Raw genomic sequence first — 21,086 nt, forward strand, 5'->3', positions numbered from 1 at the left:
TTCATCCACTCTGAAAATTAAGCCCAACTACTTAGAGACTTGACCTCTACTTCCTTCTCCAGCCTTACATACTGAACATTGAGATTCCAATGATAAAGAATTCTTTTCATATATGTCCTCTTATTTCACATGCTCTGCCTCCTTTGCTGATGTCCTTCTCTCATCTTAACTGCCATTCCCACTGTTCTTTGCTTGACTGCCTGCTTTATCTGAGGAGTCAACTCTAGGAAGCCTTCTTTGTACCCCCACCCACCCAAGTGGCCTCATGATATCTTCTCTGTGTTCTAAGAGCAGACTTTATACCTTGTATCTAATAACTTTGCTTTATGCTAGAATGATCAATTTGTCCCTGCTTCCCTCATTCAGCAAGCTCTGAAGGGTCAGGGACTGTTTTTGTTCTTTTTAAAATTGTAGTACAATTGACACAAAACATTATATTAGTTTCAGGTATGTAACATAATGATTTGATAATTATATACACTGTATACAGTTTATACACTGGAAAATGATCACTTCAGTAAGTTTGGAAACATCCACCACCATGCATAGATACAAAATACTTTCCTTGTAATAAGAACTTTTAAGGTTTACTCCCCTGGCAACTTTCAAATATGCAATACAGTGTTATTAACTTAGTCATTATGTGGTACGTTACATACCCATGGCTTATTTACTCTATAACTGGATGTTTGTACCTTTTGACTCTCTTCACCAATTTCTCCTACCTCCCAGCCCCCACCTCTGGCAACCACCAATCTGTTCTCTGTATCTACAAACTTGATGGAGTTTTTGTTTCATTTTGTTTTCACATTCCACATTAAGTGAGATCATACAGTATTTTTCTTTCTCTGTCTGATTTATTTCACTTAGTATAATATCCTTAAGGACTATCCACATTATCAAAAGTGTTAATATTTTCTTCTTCTATGGCTGAATAATACTCCATTGTATATGTGTATATAAAATTTTGTTTATCCATTCATCTATCAACAGGCATTTAAGTTGTTTCCATATGTTGGCTATTGTAAATAATCCTTCAGTGAGCATGGAAGTGCATGTCTTTTTGAGGTACTGTTTTCCTTTTCTTTAGAGAAATAGTCAGAAGTGAAATTGCTAGAGATCATATGGTAGTACTATTTTTAATTTTTTGAGGTATCTCCATACTGTTTTCCACAGTGGCTGTACCAACTAACACTCCCATCAATAGTACACAGGGTTCCCTTTTCTCCACATCTATTCCGCCACTTGTTATTTCTATCTTTCAGATAATAGCCATTCTAACAGCTGTGAGATAATGTATCATTGTGGTTTTGATTTGCGTTTTCCTATTTATTAATAATGTTGAGCACCTTTTCATGTACCTGTTGGCCATCTGTCTGTCTTTTTTGGAAAAAGAGCTATTCAGATCTTTTACCCATTTAAAAATTGGTTTCTCTGTTATATTGCAGTTGAATTGTATGAGTTTTTATATATTTTGGATATTAACCCCTCAAGTGTATGATTTGCAAGTATTTCCATTCTGTTCATTGTCTTTTCGTTTTGTTGTTATTTCCTTGGCTGTGCAGAAGCTGTTTAGTTTGATGTAGTACCGTTTGCCTTTGCTTTTGGAGTCAGATCCAAAAAGGCTGCCACCAAGACTGATATCAAGGAGCCTACCATCTATGTTTTCTTCCGTGAGTTTTATGATTTCGGGTCTTATTGTCAAGTCTTTAATCCATTTTGAGTTGATTTTTGTGTATGGTGTAAGACCGTAGTTTGATTTCATTTTTTACATGTGGTTGTCCAGTTTTCCCAACACTGTTTATTGAAGAGACTGTTCTTTCCCTGTTGTATATTCTGGGTATCTTTGTTGTAAATTAATTGCCTGTATGTGTGAGTTTATTTCTGGGCTCTCTGTTCTGTTCTGCTGATTGAAATCTATGTTCTTATGCTAGTACCATGCTGCTTCGACTACTATAGCTTTGTAATGTTGTTTAAAATTAGGAAGTATGATACTCCAACTTTGTTGTTATTTCTCATTTACTTTAGCTATTTCGGGTCTTCTATGGTTCTGTACAGTCTTCAGAGTTTGTTGAAATTTTTATAGGGATTACATTGAATCTGTAGATTTCTTTGAAATTCTTTCCATTTGTTTGTGTCTTCTTCAATTTCTTTCATTATTAATGTCTTTTTTAAACCTTAATTCTTTTCAAAAAATTTTATTGGAGTATAGTTGATTTACAGTGTTATGTTTAGTTTCTGCTAACACAAAAAAGTGAATCAGTAAAGTCGATCAGTTATACACATATCTATTGTTTTTTAGAGTCTTTCCCCATATAGGCCATTACTGAGTATTGAGTACAATTCCCCATGCTATACAGTAGTTCCCTATAAGTTGTTTATTTTATATATAGTAGTGTGTATATGTCAGTTCCAATCTCCAAATTAAAAAAAAATTTTTTTTAATTTATTTAGTTTTGGCTGTGCTGGGTCTTTGTTGCTACACAGGCTTTTCTCTAGTTGTGGAGAGCAGAGGCTACTCTCTAGTTGCGATATACAGGTTTCTCATTGCAGTGGCTTCTCTTGTTGTGGAGCATGAAGTCTAGGGCATGTGGACTTCAGTAGCTGGGACACAGGGCTCAGTAGCTGTGGCTCCTGGGCTCTAGAGCACAGGCTCAGTAGTTGTAGTCCACAGACTTAGTTGCTCCGTGACATGTGGGTATTCCCAAACCAGGGATCAAACCTGTGTCTCCTGCATCAGCAGGCAGATTCCTTTCCATGAGCACCAGGAAGCCCCCAGTCTCCTAATTTATCCACCCCTCTGTTTTCCCCCTAGTAAACATAAGATTGTTTTCTACATCTATGACAGTATTTTGTAAATAAGTTCATTTTACCATTTTTTTAGATTCCATGTGTAAGTGGTATCATACAATATTTGTTCTTCTCTGTCTGACTTTGCTCCATATGACAAGTTCTAGGTCCATCCATGTCTCTGAAAATTGCATTATTTTGTTCTTTTTTATAGCTGAGTAATATTCCATTGTATGTATGTACCACATTTTCTTTATCCAGTCCTCTGTCATTGGACATTAAGGTTGCTTCCATATCTTATCTATTGTAAATGGTGCTTCAGTGAACATTGGGGTGCATGTATATTTTTGAATTATGGTTTTCTCCGGATGTATGCCCAGGAGTGGGATTGCTGGGCAATATGGTAGTTCTATCATTAGTTGTTTAAAGAACCTCCATACTGTTCTCCATAGGGGTCTACCAATTTACATCCCCACCAGTAGTGTAGAAAGGTTTCTTTTTCTCCACACCTTCTACAGCTTCTATTGTCTGAAAAGTTTTTTAATGATGGCCATTCTGACTGGTGTGAGGTCATACCCATTTTAGTTTTGATTTACATTTCTCTGATAATTAGTGATGTTGAGCACTTTTTCATGGGCTTTTTGATCATCTGTATGTCTCCTTTGGAGAACTGTCTACTTATATCTTACACCAAATTTTTGGCTGGGTTGTTTGGTTTTTGTTATTTAGCTTCATGAGCTGTTTGTATATTTTGGAGATTAATCCCCTGTTGGTCACTTTTTTGCAAATATTTTCTTGCCTTCTGAAGGCATTTGTTTGTGGTTTCCTTTGCTGTGAAAAAACTTTTAAGTTTAATTAGGTCCCATTTGTTTCTTTTTGTTTCTATTTTTATTACTCTAGGAGGTGGATCAAAAAAGATCCTGCTGTAATTTATGTCAAAGAGTGTTCTGCCTCTGTTTTCCTCTAAGAGTTTTATGGTGTCTAGACTTGCATGTTGGTCTTTAATCCATTTTGAGTTTATTTTTGTAAATGGTGTTAGGGAGTATTCCAAATTAGTTCTTTTACACGTAGCTGTCCAGTTTTCCCAGCACCACGTATTGGAGAGACTGTCTTTCCTCTGTTGTATATTCTTGCCTCTTTTGTTATAGATTAGTTGACCGTAGGAGCATGGTTTTATCTTTGGACTTTCTATCTTGTTATATTGATCTATATTTCTGTTTTTGTGTCAATGTCCTATTGCTTTGATTACTTTAACTTTGTGTTGTAGTCTGAAGTCAGGAGCCTGATTTCTATAGCTTTGTTTTTCTCTCTCAAGACTGCTTTGGCTCTTTGGAGTCTTGTGTTTCCCTACAAACCATGCAATTATTTTCTGTAAGACATTTGTAAGAAATTCTATAAGAAATTTGGTAATTTGGTAATCCCATTGATAATCTGATAGGGATTACATTAAATCTATAGATTGCTTTGTACAGTGTACTTATTTTGGTAAAATTGATTCTTCCAATCAAAGAACATGGTATATCTCTCCATTTTTTTGTATCATCTTTGATTTATTTCATCAGAATATCTTTTAATCCAGTGGTCCTGTAACTTTGTTTGACAATCAGTAGTTAGTTCTTATTCACATTAATTCTCTATAGATTTTTTAAAAGTGGTGACAGGCACATAGGTAACCAATATATAGAGCTTATTCAATGAATTTTCATCCTCATTACTATACTATGGACAACTATACCAAATTCACTGAGCTCTAGTAGTTTTCTGGTGGCATCTTCAGGATTTTCTATGTATAGTATCAGGTCATCTGCAGTGACAGTTTTACTTCTTTTCCATTTTGGAGTCATTATATTTATTTTACTTCTCTGATTGTTGTGGCTAGGACTTCCACAAGTTGAATAGAAGTGGAAAGAGTGGACACCCTTCTTTTATTCCTAATCATAGAGGAAAAACTTTTTCACTGTTGAGAATGATATTTGCTGTGGGTTTGTTGTATATAGCCCTTATTATGCCCACTTTTGGAGAAGTTTTTTTTTTTTTTTTTTTTTTTATCATAGATGGATGTTGAATTTTTGTCAAAAGCATTTTCTGAATCTCTTGAGATTTATATGGTTTTTATTCTTCAATTTGTTAGTATGATATATCATGCTGATTAATTTTCATATATTGAAGAATCCTTATATTCTTGGGATAAATCCCATTTGATCATGGTGTATGATCCTTTTAATGTTCTGTTGGATTCTATTTGCTAGTATTTTTTTGAGGATTCTTGTGTCTGTGTTTATGAGTGATATTGATCTATAATTGTCTTCTTTTGTGACTTTGGGATCAAGGTAATGGTGGCCTCATAGAATGAGCCTGGGAGTGTTCTCTGTAATTTTTTGAAAGAGTTTCTAAATGTTCGATAGAATCACCTGTGAAGCCACCTGGTCCTGGACTTTTGTTTGTTGGAAGTATTTAACCAGAGTTCCAATTTCAGTACTTGTGATTGGTCTGTTCATATTTTCCATTTGTTCCTGGTTCATTCTTGTGAAGTTGTATCTTTCTAAGAATTTGTCCATTTCTTCTAGGTTTTCCATTTAATTGGCATATAATTGCTTGTAGTTGTCTCTTACAATTTTTTGTACTTCTTGTTTCAGTTGTAACTGTTTTAATTTTTAATTTCACTGATTTGAGTCCTCTCTCTTTTCTTCTTGAGTCTTGCTAAAGTTTTATCTATTTTGTTTATCTTCTCAAGTAACCAGCTTTAACTAATTTTATTAATTTAATTAATTTCATTGATCTTTGTTGTTTTCTTTGTATCTATTTCATTTATTTCTACTCTGATCTTTATTATTTATTTCCTTCTACTAACCTTGGGTTTTGTTTGTTCTTTTTCTTTAGTTGCTTTAGGTATAAGGTTGGTTGTTTATTTGGCAGTTTTTCTTGTTTCCTGAGGTAAGATTACTATTGTTTATTTCCTCTTTGATTTCTTCAGTAATCCATTGATTGTTTAGTAGCATATTGTTTAGTCTCCATGTGTATCTGTTGTTTTTCACTTTATACATTTTTCCCTGTAATTTATTTCTAATATCACATCATTGTGGTCAGAAAAGAGGTTTGATATGATTTCAGTTTTCTTAACTTTTAATGAGGTTTGATTTGTGGTCCAGTATGTCATCCATCCTGGAGAAGGTTCCATGTGCTCTTGAAAAGGAAGTGTATTCTGCTGCTTTTGGATGGACAGTTCTATAAATATCAATTAAGTTCACATGGCCTAATGTGTTGTTTAAGACCTGTGTTTCCTTATTGATTTTCTGTCTGGATGATCTGTCCATTGATGTAAATGGAGTTTTAATATCCCCCACTATAGTTGTGTTCTGTCAATTTCCCCTTTTATGGCTGTTAGTATTTGGCTCATATTTGTGATGCTCTTAGGTTGGGTGCCTATATATTTACAACTGTTACATTTTCTTCTTGGATTGATCCCCTGATCATTATGTAGTGTCCTTCCTTATCTCTTATAACAGTCTATTTTGTTTGATATAAGTATTGCTGCTTCAGCTTTCTTTTGATTTTAATTTGTACGGGATACCTTTTTCTATCCTCTTACTTTCAATCTGTAGGTGTCTCTAGATCTGAAGTGGGTCTCTTATAGACAGTATAGGCAGGTCTTGTTTATATATGCATTCAGTTAGACTATGTATTTTGGTTGGCACATTTAATCCATTTATACTTAAAGTAATTATTAATATATATGTTCCTGTTGACATTCTTTTAATTGTTTTGGATTTGTTTTTCTAGGTCTTTTTTCTTGCCTTCCTTTTGCTCTCTTGTGATTTGATGACTGTCTTTGGTGTTGTGTTTGGGTTTTTCTTTTGTGTGTGTATGTATCTACTAGATTTTTTTTGGTTTGATATTCCCATGAGGTTTTGATATAACAGTATATGTACAAACATTGTTTTAAGTTGCTGGTCTCTTTCCACTTAGAGAAGTTCCTTTAGCATTTGTTGTGAAGATGTTTTGGTGGTGCTGAATTCTCTTAGCTTTGCTTATCTGTAAATCTTTTGATGTCTCCATCAAATCTGAATGAGACCCTTACTGGTTAGAGTATTCTTGGTTGTAGATATTTCCCTTTCATCACTTGAAATATATTGTGCCACTCCCTTCTGGCCTGCAGAATTTCTACTGAAAAAATCAGCTGATAACCTTATGGGGATTCCCTTGTATATTATTTGTTTCTTTTCTCTTGTTGCTCTTAATACTTTTTCTTTGTCTTTAATTTTTGTCAGTTTGATTAATATGTGTCTTGGTATGTTCCTCCTTGGGTTCATCATGTATGGAATTCTCTGAGCCTCCTGGGACTTGAGTGACTATTTCCTCCCCCGTATTAGGGAAGTTTTTGACTAATCTCTTCAAATACTTTCTCAGGTCCTTTCTCTTTTTATTCTTTTTTGGGGATCCCTATAATGCAAATGCTGGTGCATTTAATGTTGTTCCAGCGGTCTCTGAGACTGTCCTCATTTATTTTCTTTGTTTATTCTTTACTTTGTTCTATGGCAATGATTTCCATCACTCTGACTTCCAGCTTATTCATTCTGCTGCTGCAGTTATTCTGCTATTGATTCTTTCTCATGTATTCTTCATTCCAATTATTGTATTGTTCACTTGTTTCTTTGTTCTTTAAACCTTTTAGCTTCATGTTAAACATTTCTCTCAACTTCTCAATCTGTGTCTCTGTGCTTTTCCCCAAGATTTTGGATCATCTTTACTATCATTAATCTACATTTCTTCAGCGAGATTGCCTATCTCCATTTTGGGGTTGTCATGTTCCTTCATTCGCAACATGTCTTACCTCAATCTTTCTGTTTGTGGTCTCTTTTCTACATGTTGCAGGATCACAGTACCTCTTGCTTCTGGTGTCTGCCCCCTAGTGGTGAGATTGGTCCAGGGGCTTACGCAGGCTTCCCGGTGGAGGGGCTGATGCCTGCCCTCTGGTAGATGGAGCTGGATCTTGTCGGTCTAATGGACAGGGCTGTGTCAAGTGGTGTGTTTTGATGTAGCTGTTGGCTCAGTATGGCTTTAGGCAGCCTGTCTACTGATGGGTGGGACTGTGTTCCTGTCTTGCTGGTTCTTTGGCCTGAGGCATTACAGCTTAGAACCTCTAGGTTGTTGGGGGCGGCCAGGTCTTGGTGCCAAAATGGGGACCTCTGAGGGAGCTCATGCCAATCAATATTCTCTGGGGCCTCTTCCACCAGTGTCCTTGCCCTCACAGTGAGCTACAACCAAACGCCGCCTCCCAGACCCCTAGTTAGGTCTAGCCCCAGTTCATGTGGAGGTACTGCTTTGTGCTGGTTCCCAGTGTATGTGAGACCTTTGCTTCTCCCAGCCCTGTGGAGCTCCTGCATGCAGGCCCTGATGGCCTTCAAAGTCAAATACTCTGAGGGTTTTTCTTTCCAATCCTGACCCTCACACTGCCTTGGAAGGCTGTTTTTTTATATGGGAATGTCCCTGTGTAGTCTCTATGTGTTTTATATTTTTTGATGTGAGGACTGTTTTTAGTGTGGATGTCTACTACCCCTTTCCTCAGTGTATGCTAGCCATTATCCCCTTGATAGGAGATGTGACTGATGTTGTGGTGACCTGAGCCTGTGAGGGATATTGAGCAAAGCACCCCCCCCCACCCCCACTTTCTCTGTGTTGTTACTGCCCTGTCAGGGGCAAGTCTGCTCCCTAGCTTTTGGAGTAGAGGTACCCAGATCTGTCTCTGAGCTGTGTTTCTGATCTGCAGTGTGAGATAGGCAGAGTTGGAGCACTCCCACTGGGAGAAAAGTCACTGTGTTTTCCTCCTCTGGAGCTATTTACCTGTGTGCGTATTCTGTTGTGTCATTTTTCACTTCTTGTGCTGACTCACAAATTACACTATTGTTGGAACTGCTTTCAGCCCCACCTTAACCATGGTTATAGTGGCAATTGTTCCTGGTGTTTCTCAGGCATTGTTTTCACCAAGCCACCAGTGCAGATCCACCAAAGTCATCCTAGGACTGCAGTAGTCATGTGCCTGGATCCACTGTGGGAGTTAATGGAGACAGCTCAGATTCTGACCTGCTCCAGGCCCCTTGTGTATGTGCCCACAAAGCCCACAGCTGCTAAAGCCAGGCCCATCTCAGATGCAGGAGCATTCATCCATTCAGATATTCTGCAGGTGCTAAGTTTTCAAAGCCAGCAGCAGTGGTGTAAATCTATGGTTCTTGCAGCCATGACAAGAGAATCCAGCTCTTCTTCCTTCGCTGCATGGCCCCAGGGGCTTAACTGTGGTTTCAGTCCCACCTCTGCTTGTGGTCCTCCCACCAGCACCTCTACCTGAGACCCCTCTAGGGCCAGTGGGGGTGGAGGCAGCAATGGGCAGGGTGTGCAAGCTCACTGGGGCCAGCAGGGCCAGAGGAGGTATTGGCAGGAGGGAAGTGGGAGCCTGCTAGTGCCCACCAAGGCAGGGAGCAGGGAGGGGGGCACAGTGGTGGCCCTGCCTCTTGTGCACCACTCCACAATGGCATTTTGCTTCTCTGGTGGCCCAGGTTTCTCCCACAAACATTCCTGACTGTGGAACTCCTTATTCCTGCCCCTTCAGATCTGTCTCTTCACAGCCAGCAGCTGTTCTCTTCCTGAGCCCACTCTCCAAACCCTACATTCCAGCACCCAACCGCTTCCCCACCAGTGACTGTGACTCAGGCTGGGGCATGCAGAGCCGCAGCACAGACCATTCATGTAGGTCTTACACTGTCCTGCCTGCCACAGAGCAGTTTCTGTATTTCCTCTCTGTCCCAGCTCTCCCCGGGGGAGAGGGAATGGCAAACTGTTGTTTAATGAATACAGTGCTCCAGTTTTCAAGATGGGAAGAGTCCCGGACATTCACTACAGTGTGAGTGTACTGAACATTACTATACTATACTGTACACTTAAAAATGAGCTATGGTGGTAAATTTAAAGTTAAGTGTATTTTACCACAATTTAAAAAATATTAACCACTGACGTATATGCATCTGTCATCTCATGTGAGCCTTGCAATAACCCTGAACTGTTAGTAGTATATCCCTATTTTATAGTGAGGAGCTTAAGGCTCAGAAAAGTGAAGGAAGTTGTCCAAGGCACATGACTGGAGAATGGCAAAGCTGAGCCTCATCCTAGGATCTCCTGGTTCCATGCCCAATGCTGGCTGCTACCACATCAGGGGAGAGGAAGGTCAATGGAATCAACTCTACTGCTGGTTGAAATATAAGAGATTAACCCTTGGCAGTTTGTGAAGAAAGCTATAAATGTGTGTGTAGGGATATGTATGTGTGCGTGAGTGAAAGAGAGAGAGAGGAGGAAGAGAAGGAAGGGGATGGAGGGAGGGTTGAAGAAAGAGGGAAGAGCATGCAAGCAAGCTTCCAGACACCTGCTTCATAGTCCTTGTTCAATATTCCTCGCTTCCTAAATCTTCAGAGGGCATGTGTGAGTCAACTGTAAACACAGTGAGAAAAGGTGATCCAACAGTTATTCCTTCAGCAGGCAAAACTCCGAAGTTACCTGCATGGAGATTGTCTGTATACCTAAAATTAAGACCCTTAAGATGATCGGGAGAAGTTGGCGGCTGTTACTTTGGAAATGGCTCCATTAGATGTCCTTCTATGCTCTATCTACCCACCATCTCCTCTGAAGACAGAAAATGACAAAATGGATGTACAAAAGTAAATTTAGTGAGGGAAGGGAGGGGTGGGACTGGGAAGAGCACTGCACAGGCAGAGAGCCCAATCCCACCTACATAGACCACCCACTTATGGTATGATCCTGTGCGTGTCCCTTCCTCTGCTCCAAGGGTTGGCCTGCTGTTACTACCACCATTCTCATTCACTGGATTTGAGCAGAATTTAAAGTAGAACACAATCTCCCAAGGAGAGTCAAAAATACAATAGCATCATCTCATCCCTTTTAAGTAGCTTTTATTTACTATGTGCCAGGCACTGTGATAGACTCTTTACATATGGCAGCCCTCATCCTTCTACTGCTTGCAAGTTATTTTTATGATGAGACTGCATTGATGATACCAAGTTTCCCAAAATATTTGCCTAGATGATAAAGAGCGGAGTCAGAAATGGAAAACATACCTGTCAGGTTCCAAAGATTGCTCTTGTTGCCACCCTATGATATTAAGTTCAATAGCCAGGCAACTTGGAGCCAGGGAAGGAGTTAGCCTACCTGTCAGCCACAGGGCAAATCTTGTGGAGAAGGTGGGCATTATTGTTGCAAGAAAGCAGTTGACAAGTAGGTAGGGAGATGCATTGGGGGAGCAGGAACACATAAGCAGAGTCAGGGTGGTAGAGAGTATAAAGTTTCTAGAAACTTGTCAATTATCCTTTTGGTTTCAGTTCAATTCAGTTCAGTTGCTCAGTCGTGTCTGACACTTTGAGACCCCATGGACTGCAGCATGCCAGGCTTCTCTGTCCATCACCAACTCCCAGAGTCCACCCAAACCCATGTCCATTGAGTTGGTGATGCCATCCAACCACCTCATCCTCTGTCGTCCCCTTCTCCTCCTACCTTCAATCTCTCCCAGGATCGGGGTTAAGTGGTGGTTAAGAATCCATCTGCCAATGCAGGAAATGCCAGAGATGTGCGTTCAATCCCTGGGTTGAGAAGATCCCCTGGAGGAGAAAATGGCAATCTACTCCAGTATTTTTGCCAGGAAAATCCCATGGGCAGAAGAGCCTAGAGGGCTATAGTCCATGAGGTCATAGAATCAGACACAACTGAGTGACTAAGCACACACACACATGTTGATCTATGGCTGAGATCATAATCCCACAACTTTTGTTCTTAAATGCCGCATGAAGGGGTTTATTTGGACAGGCAGCAGAGAGCCACCAAAAGTTTATATCAAGGGATTTATCAGTAATTGTTAGTGCTATCTATTTTATAAGCATTCTTTGTATGTTGTGATGAGATTAAGCATAGCTGCAGTGTTTCAAAGAGCACATAGTTGTTTTCACTCTGCCTCACATTACTGATACTACTCAATAGATAAGCAATGGCATTATATCAGCCCCTAGAGCCACTTAGCAAGCACATGAAGTCAACTAATGGTGCTGCTTTTTTCTTTTCTTTTATGCTCTAGGAAGGATTAAGAAACTTCAAGGAACTTCGAGCCAAATTTCAAAATCTTGATGCATCATCTCTTTCAGGACCTATTAAATTCCCAGCAGATGTTTCTCAAAAGGGAGACTTTGGAAGCAGACAGTCCACAAAGACTTTGGCCAGTGGGAAACCCCCCTCATCCAGCCACAATCAGCACTCACCCAACTGTGCCGATGGTGATCCCCAGCCTCTTAAACCCCAGGAAGTGAAGGTGACTCAGAAGAGTGAGACTCAGAAATGTTCTAATTACCTGGAACCTCCAAGTTTTTCTGGTTCTGCAGTAAGTTCACAGAAGGCTTCTCCGCAGTTAGATGTGTATCAGTCAAATGGCGAGATAGCCAGTAAGAAGAAAGTCATGGTGAATGATAGCTTCAGAAACAAGCTCTGGAGCTGGGAGGTTTTATCTCAGAAAAGTGAGACACCATCCATCTTTCTCCCTGCCAGTTGTGGAAGCAGGGCCTTCCATCTAAAAGAGCAGAAAAGTATCAAGCTGACTCCAGAGGAGCCCAGGGAAAAGATGGAAATAAAAGAAGCCCAGTCCCTACCTTCCCACAGGCACCTGATGGCCCAAAGAAGATTGTGTGCCATCTCTGAAGATCCCACCGTTCGACTTTCTCAATGTAGCAGGGAGAGCGGAACAAACTCCAGTCCTGAGAGGAGCCTGACAGGGAGTATCTGTCACCCTGTCTATGACAATGAGCTCACCAGCCAGACCCCAGGTGAGAAATCAAACCCCCACAGGCCTGGGGGAGGGATCACTGTACATTTCTAATTTAGAGCTTACTGGCATGGGCGGTCTCATATGTGGCCTGGGCAGTGTTTGTCCCATACTCTAGCACAGATATTCTAAGCCCATCTGCTAGATTATAATTTCAGGCTTGGATTAAGTGATTAATCTCCTGGAATTATACGGAGAGACAGGTGGGACAAACCCGGATTTGAATCCTTCAGCTCTACTTCTTACAAGATGCCTGAACTGGGGCAGTCTGCTTAACTTCACAAAGCCTGGTTTCCTTTCCTATCAAGCGATCCATTGCCAGTATTCCTTGTCTTAGTAAGTAGCACAACCACCCTCCTATTTGCTCAGGCCAAAAATCTAGGAATCATATTCTATTCCCCTCACCCACCCCACCTCCCTGCCTCTTTGTTTATAATTAATCATTGTTTGCAGCAAGTTCTTGGCTCCGTCACCAAAATACGTTCTGCATCTCCTGACTTGCTTCCATTTCCGCCTTCTGCTCAAGTCTACACCACTATGGACCATCCTTTGCTTGGACCACTGCAAGGTCCAGCTGGTCCCCCTGCTTTCACAGTCTTGCCTTCTTATATTCTATGCTCCTCCTCGCAGGTACAGTGATGCTCTAAAGCATTAACCCAGTCATATCACTCCCCTGCTCATTTCAGCTTTAGCTGTCTTACTGTGGCTCATACAGTTTGCTCCTTGCCAACACCTCGTACTCTCTCCTCTCTCACCACATTGACCTTCTTTCTATTCCTTAGATAACCAAGCTAGTTCCACCCCAGGGCCTTAGTGCTTGCTGCTCTCTCTGTCTGGAACACTTTTCCTGTAGGACTTTGACATCTCACTCCTTCATTTTATCAAGGTCTCTGCTCAGTACCTCCTGCTGTGTGTGGACCTTGTGGATCACTCTATCTGAAATAGCCACCCACCTCCAGCAGTCTTTTTCTTACATTGCTTTCGTTTTCTCTCACTTACCCCTATCTAGTTTGTTATGTATTTGTTTACCTCAGTAAAGTATAAGTTAAGTGAGAATAAAAACTGTCTTCTTTACCGTTGTATCCCCAGAACCTAAAAGAACAAGGCCAGTTGCAATGAGTTCTCAGGAAAATATTTTTTTTGAATAAATGGCTGGCTCGCTGGCTGGCTCTCTTGCTTACAATCCTATTTGGTTTCTCTTTCACTCAGAATAGCATTTAAACTACTTACTACTGACTTCATGGCTCTGTTTCTGTTGGTCCCTGCTTATGTCTCTGACTTACTTCCTGCTGTCTTTCCCAGGTTCACTAGCCTATAGACAACATCCTGGATTTCCTTGCTGTTTTGTGAACAGACTTCATTATGACTCAGGACCTTAGGATTTCTGTTCCCTCTTCCTATACAATACTTAGCTTTGATCTTTCCTTTGTTACCTTCAGGTCTAAGTTCAAATGACACTTTCCCAGATAAGCCTTCCTTAGCCAAAGATCTCTATCTAAAGTCCATTACCTCACCACCAAGAATTCACATTCTTTCGTATCATCCTGTTTTATTTCCTTTATAGAATTAATAGGTTGCTGTGATTTTCTTTTTCTACTTTTTAAAAATTGAAGCATAGTTGATTTACAATGTTTTGTTAGTTTCAGATGTACAGCAAATGATTCAGTTATACATATATATGTATATATATGCTTCTATTCTCTTTTAGGTTCTTTTCCTGTATAGGTTAATACAAGATACTGAGTTTAATTCCCTGTGCTTTTCAGTAGGTCCTTGTTGGTTATCTATTTTATGTATAGTAATGTGTACATGTTAATCTCCAAATCCTTATTTGTCCCCCATCACTGCCCTATTATGGTTTTCTTATCTGTTTATTTGTTTGCATGTTTATCACCAGCCTCCTCCTATTGGAATGAAAATTCTTGAGGGCAGAACTCTATCTTTTCTTGTCCTTAACTCTAGTTCCAGCCCCTGGAACAATGCTTGGAATATAGTAAATAATTGTTGATGAAGGGATAGGGACGAAGAAAGGATGAAGGGGAGCAAGGAGAGATGGGAGGAAAGAAAGGTCTAGATAACCTACCTGACAGAGCTGTTGGGAGGATCAAATGGGATAACCCGTGTAAATTGCTTGGCACAGTGCCTGATAAAAATTAGGAGCCCAGTTAGTAAGTAACTGATCTTTCACTTTTACTGTCTTCTCTATTATTTGATAAAGACTAAAATCTCTGACTTTGAAGCTTATAATTCAAGTCTTAAAAGAAAGGAACTTTGGCCCTAACTATGTAACCCTTGCTAGTAGGGCTAGAAAGACACCAACCCGCCCCCCCCCCCCCCCCGCCCGCCCCCGACTGCAGAGGATAGCAGGGCTGTGAGGAGGTTGCCCTCATGTTTTTGTAAAACACTAGCCAACTTTCTCTAGTTTTACCATGTGGCCAGCCACTGTATTATGTCAACCAAAAGTCAAGACACTTGAATAGTATAAGATTTTGTGCTGTTTTCAGTGTAAAAAACATATGCAATATTTATATATAATGTTGGAATTTCTGTTGGTTGGCTCATCAGTGCCAGAAGAATAAAATACATAAAATTGGGACTATCCTGGAAAATTACAGGATATAGAATCCACAGGTACCCAGGTACCACAAAGCCAGCCTTGAAACCTGTTCTAGATGTTGGAGCCCTGGAAATCAAGAGACCAGTTGTTACTCCTCTTCATGTCCCCCATATTATTTGCCCATCATGAGCGCTTGAAGAATGCTTTCAGGAAATAGTCATTGTCATTGTCCATCTGTCCACTGTCACTGTGCATTTCTGCTGATGCTGGTCCTGTGCTTGGCACTGAGAGGAGATCACTAGGGCCTAGTTCCTTCCCTCTAGGAACCTACATTCAGTGGGAAGATAGACCAGCCCTGCTCATATGTCATAGCACTGATGGAGAGGTGGTAACAGTGTGCTGGTGATACTGAACAAAGAGTGGTTGATTATGAGCTGGTTTTCTGGTAGAAATCTGGACAGGTATCATTGGAGAAGGGTCTTAAAGAATGAGTCAAAGTTCACCAAGGAAGGAGTAAGGGAACAGCATACCAGAACAAGAATGGCATGAACAGTTCAGTTCAGTTCAGTTGCTCAGTCGTGTCCAACTCTTTGCGACCCCATGAACCACAGCATGCCAGGCTTCCCTGTCCATCACCAACTCCCGAAGTCCACCCAAACCCATGTCCGTTGAATCGGTGATGCCATCCAACCATCTCATCCTCTGTCGTCCCCTTCTCCTCCTGCCCTCAATCTTTCCCAGCATCAGGTGGCATAAACAAAATCTTGGATATTTGAGAGCTATTTAAAGCTTTTGAAATCAAATCTGGACTTGTAATAACCTAAAAAGGAATCAGAAAAGGATCTTATATACATATAAAAACTGAGTCATTTTGCTGTGTACCTGAAATGAACACAACTTTATACACATATACACGCACACACAAACGTATGACTCACTATGCCATAAAATTTGTAAAATAACTGTACTTCAAATAAAAAAGTGAATTAAAAATAGAATAAAAATAAAATTTAAAAGGAGAAAAAAAAAACTGCAAAAAACATTTATGAAATCTGGAAAACTGAGAAGCCAGTGGTATGAGCAAAAGATGTTGGGACTGAAGATTGGGGAAGCAGGATGGTAAAATATGGTAAGAAAAAAAAGTGTAGACTGAGGCTGTGTGGTGTTTTAACACCAGAGGATGGAGCGAGTGGACAACAGCTGAGGAGATCGAGCTTCATCCTCTGGGCAGCTGGGATGATGGCAAGCTTGGGTTCACATGTTGATCAGGACACTCTGGTTACTGGTTGGAGAATAGGTGGGAGGGGAGTGAGACTGAGGCAACCATGAGATGGAAACAATAACCTATATTTTGGACTCTTTGTCCCCAGAGGAACAGCCAGATGTCAGGCATCCACAACTCCCCAATATCAAGCCACTGCCTTCCGTCGAGTCCCTGGGTCCTCCTCCCCCAAAGCCGCCAAGGCCCCCAGTCGTGACCCTCCAGGCCTTCCAGAGGCAGGCAGCTGCTCTTTCCAAGCCCGATGGGGAAGGTAAGAAAACACACAGGGCCCGTGCACAGCCAGCCAAGGGGAGTCATGGCTCCCGTGCCCCCATCTCCCCGTCACCTCCCCCCGCTGCATCAACTCCCAGGGGATGGTGCCAAACTGCTTTTCTGTGGGGCTGGACATCCATCACTGCTTATTCTCAAATAGAGGCTGTGGCAGCTTGCCCGTGAAATGACAAATCTGTGGGAATTGGCCCCTTATCACTCCTGGGCCAGCCTGCTTCCCCTGAGAGCTTTGCGTTTGATCACTGGGAATCTGTCCAAGAGGAAGAAAAAGAAAAGTAGCTGAAGAGGGAGGCAGGGAGTCTTTGTTTTCCTACAAAGCCTGTGTTGTCAACACAACCAAGAGGAGTAGGAGAGGGGGAGGGAGTGGAGAGAGGAAACTCAGTGTGAACTTGACCTGGGATCATGATGGGAGTCTCCTGGGCCACTGTGATCCGTGTTCAGGAATGAAGTGAAGGGCCCCCACCCCTGCCCCCACTATCCTCCGTTCCATAAACTGCAGCATCCTTGGTGGGCAGCCTTCTTTCTCTCTCTTCTGTGTTTTCCTCTGCTATGTAAGGGAACCTTCTCACCCCCATCCCCCACCGTAGCCTGATCCCACTGACACTGTAAACACCTTAGCTTACATCTGCTCTAATGAAACACGAGGTGAACATACACTTTGGGGTGATGTGTGGTGCTGTGCTAGCATTTTTCTTACTGTGGCCACGCGCACCAGTGAATGTGCTAACCAGTAAAAGAGCTAATTCTTCATTCGTTTCTTCTTAGCTTGCTGATTGCTCATTTGACTGCTGTGGGCTACCTCAGGGTGAAATTTCTTTAACTCAGTGGTTCTCAAACATCGGCATGCATCAGAATCAACTGGAGGACTTGTTAGAATACAGCTTTCTGGGTCTGAACCCAGAGTTCTGAGTCAGTTGGTCTGGATTTCTGCTTAGTCGCTCAGTCATGTTCGGCTCTGCAACTCTTTGGACTGTAGCCTGTCAGACTCTGTCCGTGGGATTTCTCTGGCAAGAATATTGGAGTGGGCTGCCATTTCCTCTTCCAGGGGATCTTCCAGACCCAGGGATCAAACCTGCATCTCCTTTGTCTCCTGCATTCCGGGTGGCTTCTTTACCCACTAAGCCATTGGGGAACTCTGGTCTGGGTTTGGAGCATTTGAGAATTTACGCTTTTAACAAGTTCACTGGGAGACACTGATGTTGCTGGTCTGGGGGCCATGCTTTGAGAACCACTGTTAAAAGTTACATTAAGTCATATCCTAAAAGGAAATTCTGTAATGAGAAATCGAGCTCTTCTAAGTATACTTTGATAATATGGCTATCTCCATATCAAAGAGGGTGAAGTTTGATTTTTATAAACATTAAATAATTCAGGCCTCAAACCATCTCTCTGAAAGAGAAAAAAGTTGTCAGAGGAACAGAGGACTAAGTTTTGGGGAATAAAATGGGCTCCCCATTTTATTAAATTTTATTAAATCCCAGCTCCCCCATCACTGGCTATTTAGGTTTGGTCATGGGACCCACTGAGGTTCATTGTCCTTATCTGTAAAATGGGGATGATAGTAAGACTCCTCTCGTAGGATGGTTGTAAGGAGAAATGAGATGAGGCCTGGGAAGACTGGACAGTGGCCAGCACAACAGTAAGCGCTCAGTAGAGGCACTCTTATCATTACCTCAGGCATGCCTCGAGCAGCTGCACTCTTCTTTGCCAGACTCTGTGATAGAAACGAGATTAGTTAGAAGTGCTGTTAGAGATAGTGGACATCCGTAGGGCAAAGGGGAAACAAGAACATCAACCTAGGTCTCATACCATTGAGGAAACTGGGTAAAGAGTATATGAGGTCCCTCTGTATTATTTCTTACTACTGCATGTAAACCTACAATTGTCTCAAAGTGGAAAGTTTAATTTAAAATAAATTAAAGAAACAAGAAATTAAGAGATAAATCCCACAGGAGTTTCGGGGCCCAAGGAAGTCAAAGTCTAATATAAAGAGACTGCAGTCATAAATAAGCACCATGAAGTGTGCGTGAATGCTGCATGCAGTCCCTGACAGTCCCTGGGTGCTGGGGTAGGGCGGGTTGGGGCACAGGAGCGCTGCCTCGCTACATTTTCTCTGGTGATGGGAGGGGGTCAGGTCATGTACAAACAGTTCACTTAAACAGACTGCCACTAACATGTCTTTTTTTCGCCCTGCCTCTTGCTCTTACAGAAGCTGCAGAAGAAGGCTACCTGCCTCCAGCGAGGTGAGTACCCATTTCTTAATTGTGCAGCAGTGCAGCCCATCAATGGGGATGCTTAGCCTGCCCCAAAGCAGGCAATAAGCACAGGCCAGGTGTCTGTATTTCTCAGAAGAGTTGGGGGAAGAGGAGATTACAAACTGCAACCGACTGCAGCTTTCAATTAAATGAGAGATTAAATAAACTGCATTTAACAATCGTGCTGATGTTAAGTTGCAAAGATGGGTCTCTGAGGTCCTTTTATTTACGGTACAGTTGGGCTCAGTAAATTGAAACATCAGCCTCCTAGTAACAAATCAGATTAGAGGCTACAGAGTGCTGTGGGCAGCTAGTATGATATTAGGAATCAGTAATGGGACAAAGGACTTTCTGGCTTTGGTGCACTCATTGTAATACTTTTGCCATGGAAGTGTCAGTCTATGTATCATGCCCTCTGATGTGTCATGCGTTGAGCTGACCACTTTATACCAAGGTTCTCATGTCCTCTTCTCAAGAAGGCTGCAAAGTTGCTGGCTCTGTTTTCATTTTATGAAACAGCTAGAGATACTTGGGCTCAGAAAATTTGCCACTTGCAGAACCACAATTCTAACCCACGTGTTCCCAAACTATTTTTTTTTAAGCTGAGATATAATGGATATGTACAACTGTGTAAGTTCGAAATGCACAGTATGTTGGTTCAGTACACATATTTCACAATATTGTTACTGTGGTAGCATTAACTAACACTAGCTAGGACCTTTATCACCTTACATAATTATCATTTCTTTTAAAAACAGTTAAAGTTCTAGTCTCTCAGCAAGTTTAAGTTTATAATACAGCATTTTTTCTTTTACTATAGTCCCTATGTTGTGCATTGAGTCTCCAGAATTTATGTTGCAAGTTTGTACTCTTAACATCTCCAGTTTTCCCACTCCTCAGTCTCTGGTAACCGCCATTCTACCTTCTGCTTTTACAAGTTCAGGTATTTTATTCTTTTAAGATCCCACATATAAGTGATATTACATAGTAGTTGTCTTTTCTCTGACTTATTTAGCATAATGCCCTTGAGGTTCATCCATGTTGCAAATGGCAAGATGACCTTCTTTTTCAAGGCTGAATAATATTCCATATATATGTGTGTGTGTATATATATATATATATCTTTATATATACACATGTCACATTTATAATATATTACATTCATATATCTTTAACATTTGTTATCTATCACATTTACACACATATATATCTACTATATACACATATACATTATATATATATTATATATCTCACACCTTCTTTACCCATTCATCTGTTGATAACCATTTAGGTTGTTTCCATATCTTGGCCATTGTGAGTAATACTGCAGTCTACATAGGAGTACAGGTATCTGAGATCCTGTTTTCGTTTCCTTTGGGTGTATACTGAGGAATAGGATTTCTGGGTCATATGGCACTTCAATTTTTAATTTTTTGAAGAACCACCATGCAGTATTCCATAATAGCTGTACTAATAGCTATGCCCAAACTGTTTTAAGTGTATCACCTTAATTCCTTCACAAAGATGCTCCTGTTCTCAAGCAGGTCAGTCTTAGAAGGAAAACTAAACCTAAAAATTATCATACTACCTATTCACTCATTAAATGTTTATAATAGTAGAATGTATTACATTTTATAATAGAGAAAGTTTTAAGTTTCAGAGGTTGCAAAAATGTGGAGAGCACTTTTCCTTGGGAAGTTTTTGTAGAAAACATATCAGTTAGCTATTACTACAGTAGTACTACGTAATAACAGTATAACATCAATAGTATACACAGTGAGTATGGGTTCAGTTGATGTGGGCTAGGCTCAGCTGACTGGCTCATACGTTGCAGACAATCCAGGCGATTTTGCAAATACCGAGTTAGAGTAGAACAGGGACAGCTTACATGGCAATGGGCAGGGATCCAGGAAGGGATGAGGAGTAGAGGCACTAATTCAATCAACCGAACAGTGAAGATGCAGCATTTGAAATAAGCATTAAGGATAAACATCTGTCAGAAAACACAGGAAAAGACATCATCAGCAGAACCAGAAAGTGTGGCGTATCCTGTCTTCTTTTGGAAAC

At 40.8% G+C, this 21,086-nt stretch overlaps 1 protein-coding gene across 1 annotated transcript in view; it reads left to right on the top strand.

Annotated features, from left to right (window-relative positions):
- FYB2 (FYN binding protein 2) overlaps positions 1 to 21,086 on the top strand; it is a 146,658-nt gene that overhangs the window by 60,936 nt on the left and 64,636 nt on the right. The window contains exons 6-8 of the mRNA XM_061119748.1: positions 11,918 to 12,656; positions 16,583 to 16,744; positions 18,974 to 19,007. Of these exons, the coding sequence (XP_060975731.1) occupies positions 11,918 to 12,656; positions 16,583 to 16,744; positions 18,974 to 19,007 (935 nt within the window). The remainder of the gene's footprint in view (positions 1 to 11,917; positions 12,657 to 16,582; positions 16,745 to 18,973; positions 19,008 to 21,086) is intronic.

Source organism: Dama dama, chromosome 20, assembly GCF_033118175.1.
Source record: "Dama dama isolate Ldn47 chromosome 20, ASM3311817v1, whole genome shotgun sequence".
Lineage (NCBI taxonomy): Eukaryota > Metazoa > Chordata > Mammalia > Artiodactyla > Cervidae > Dama > Dama dama.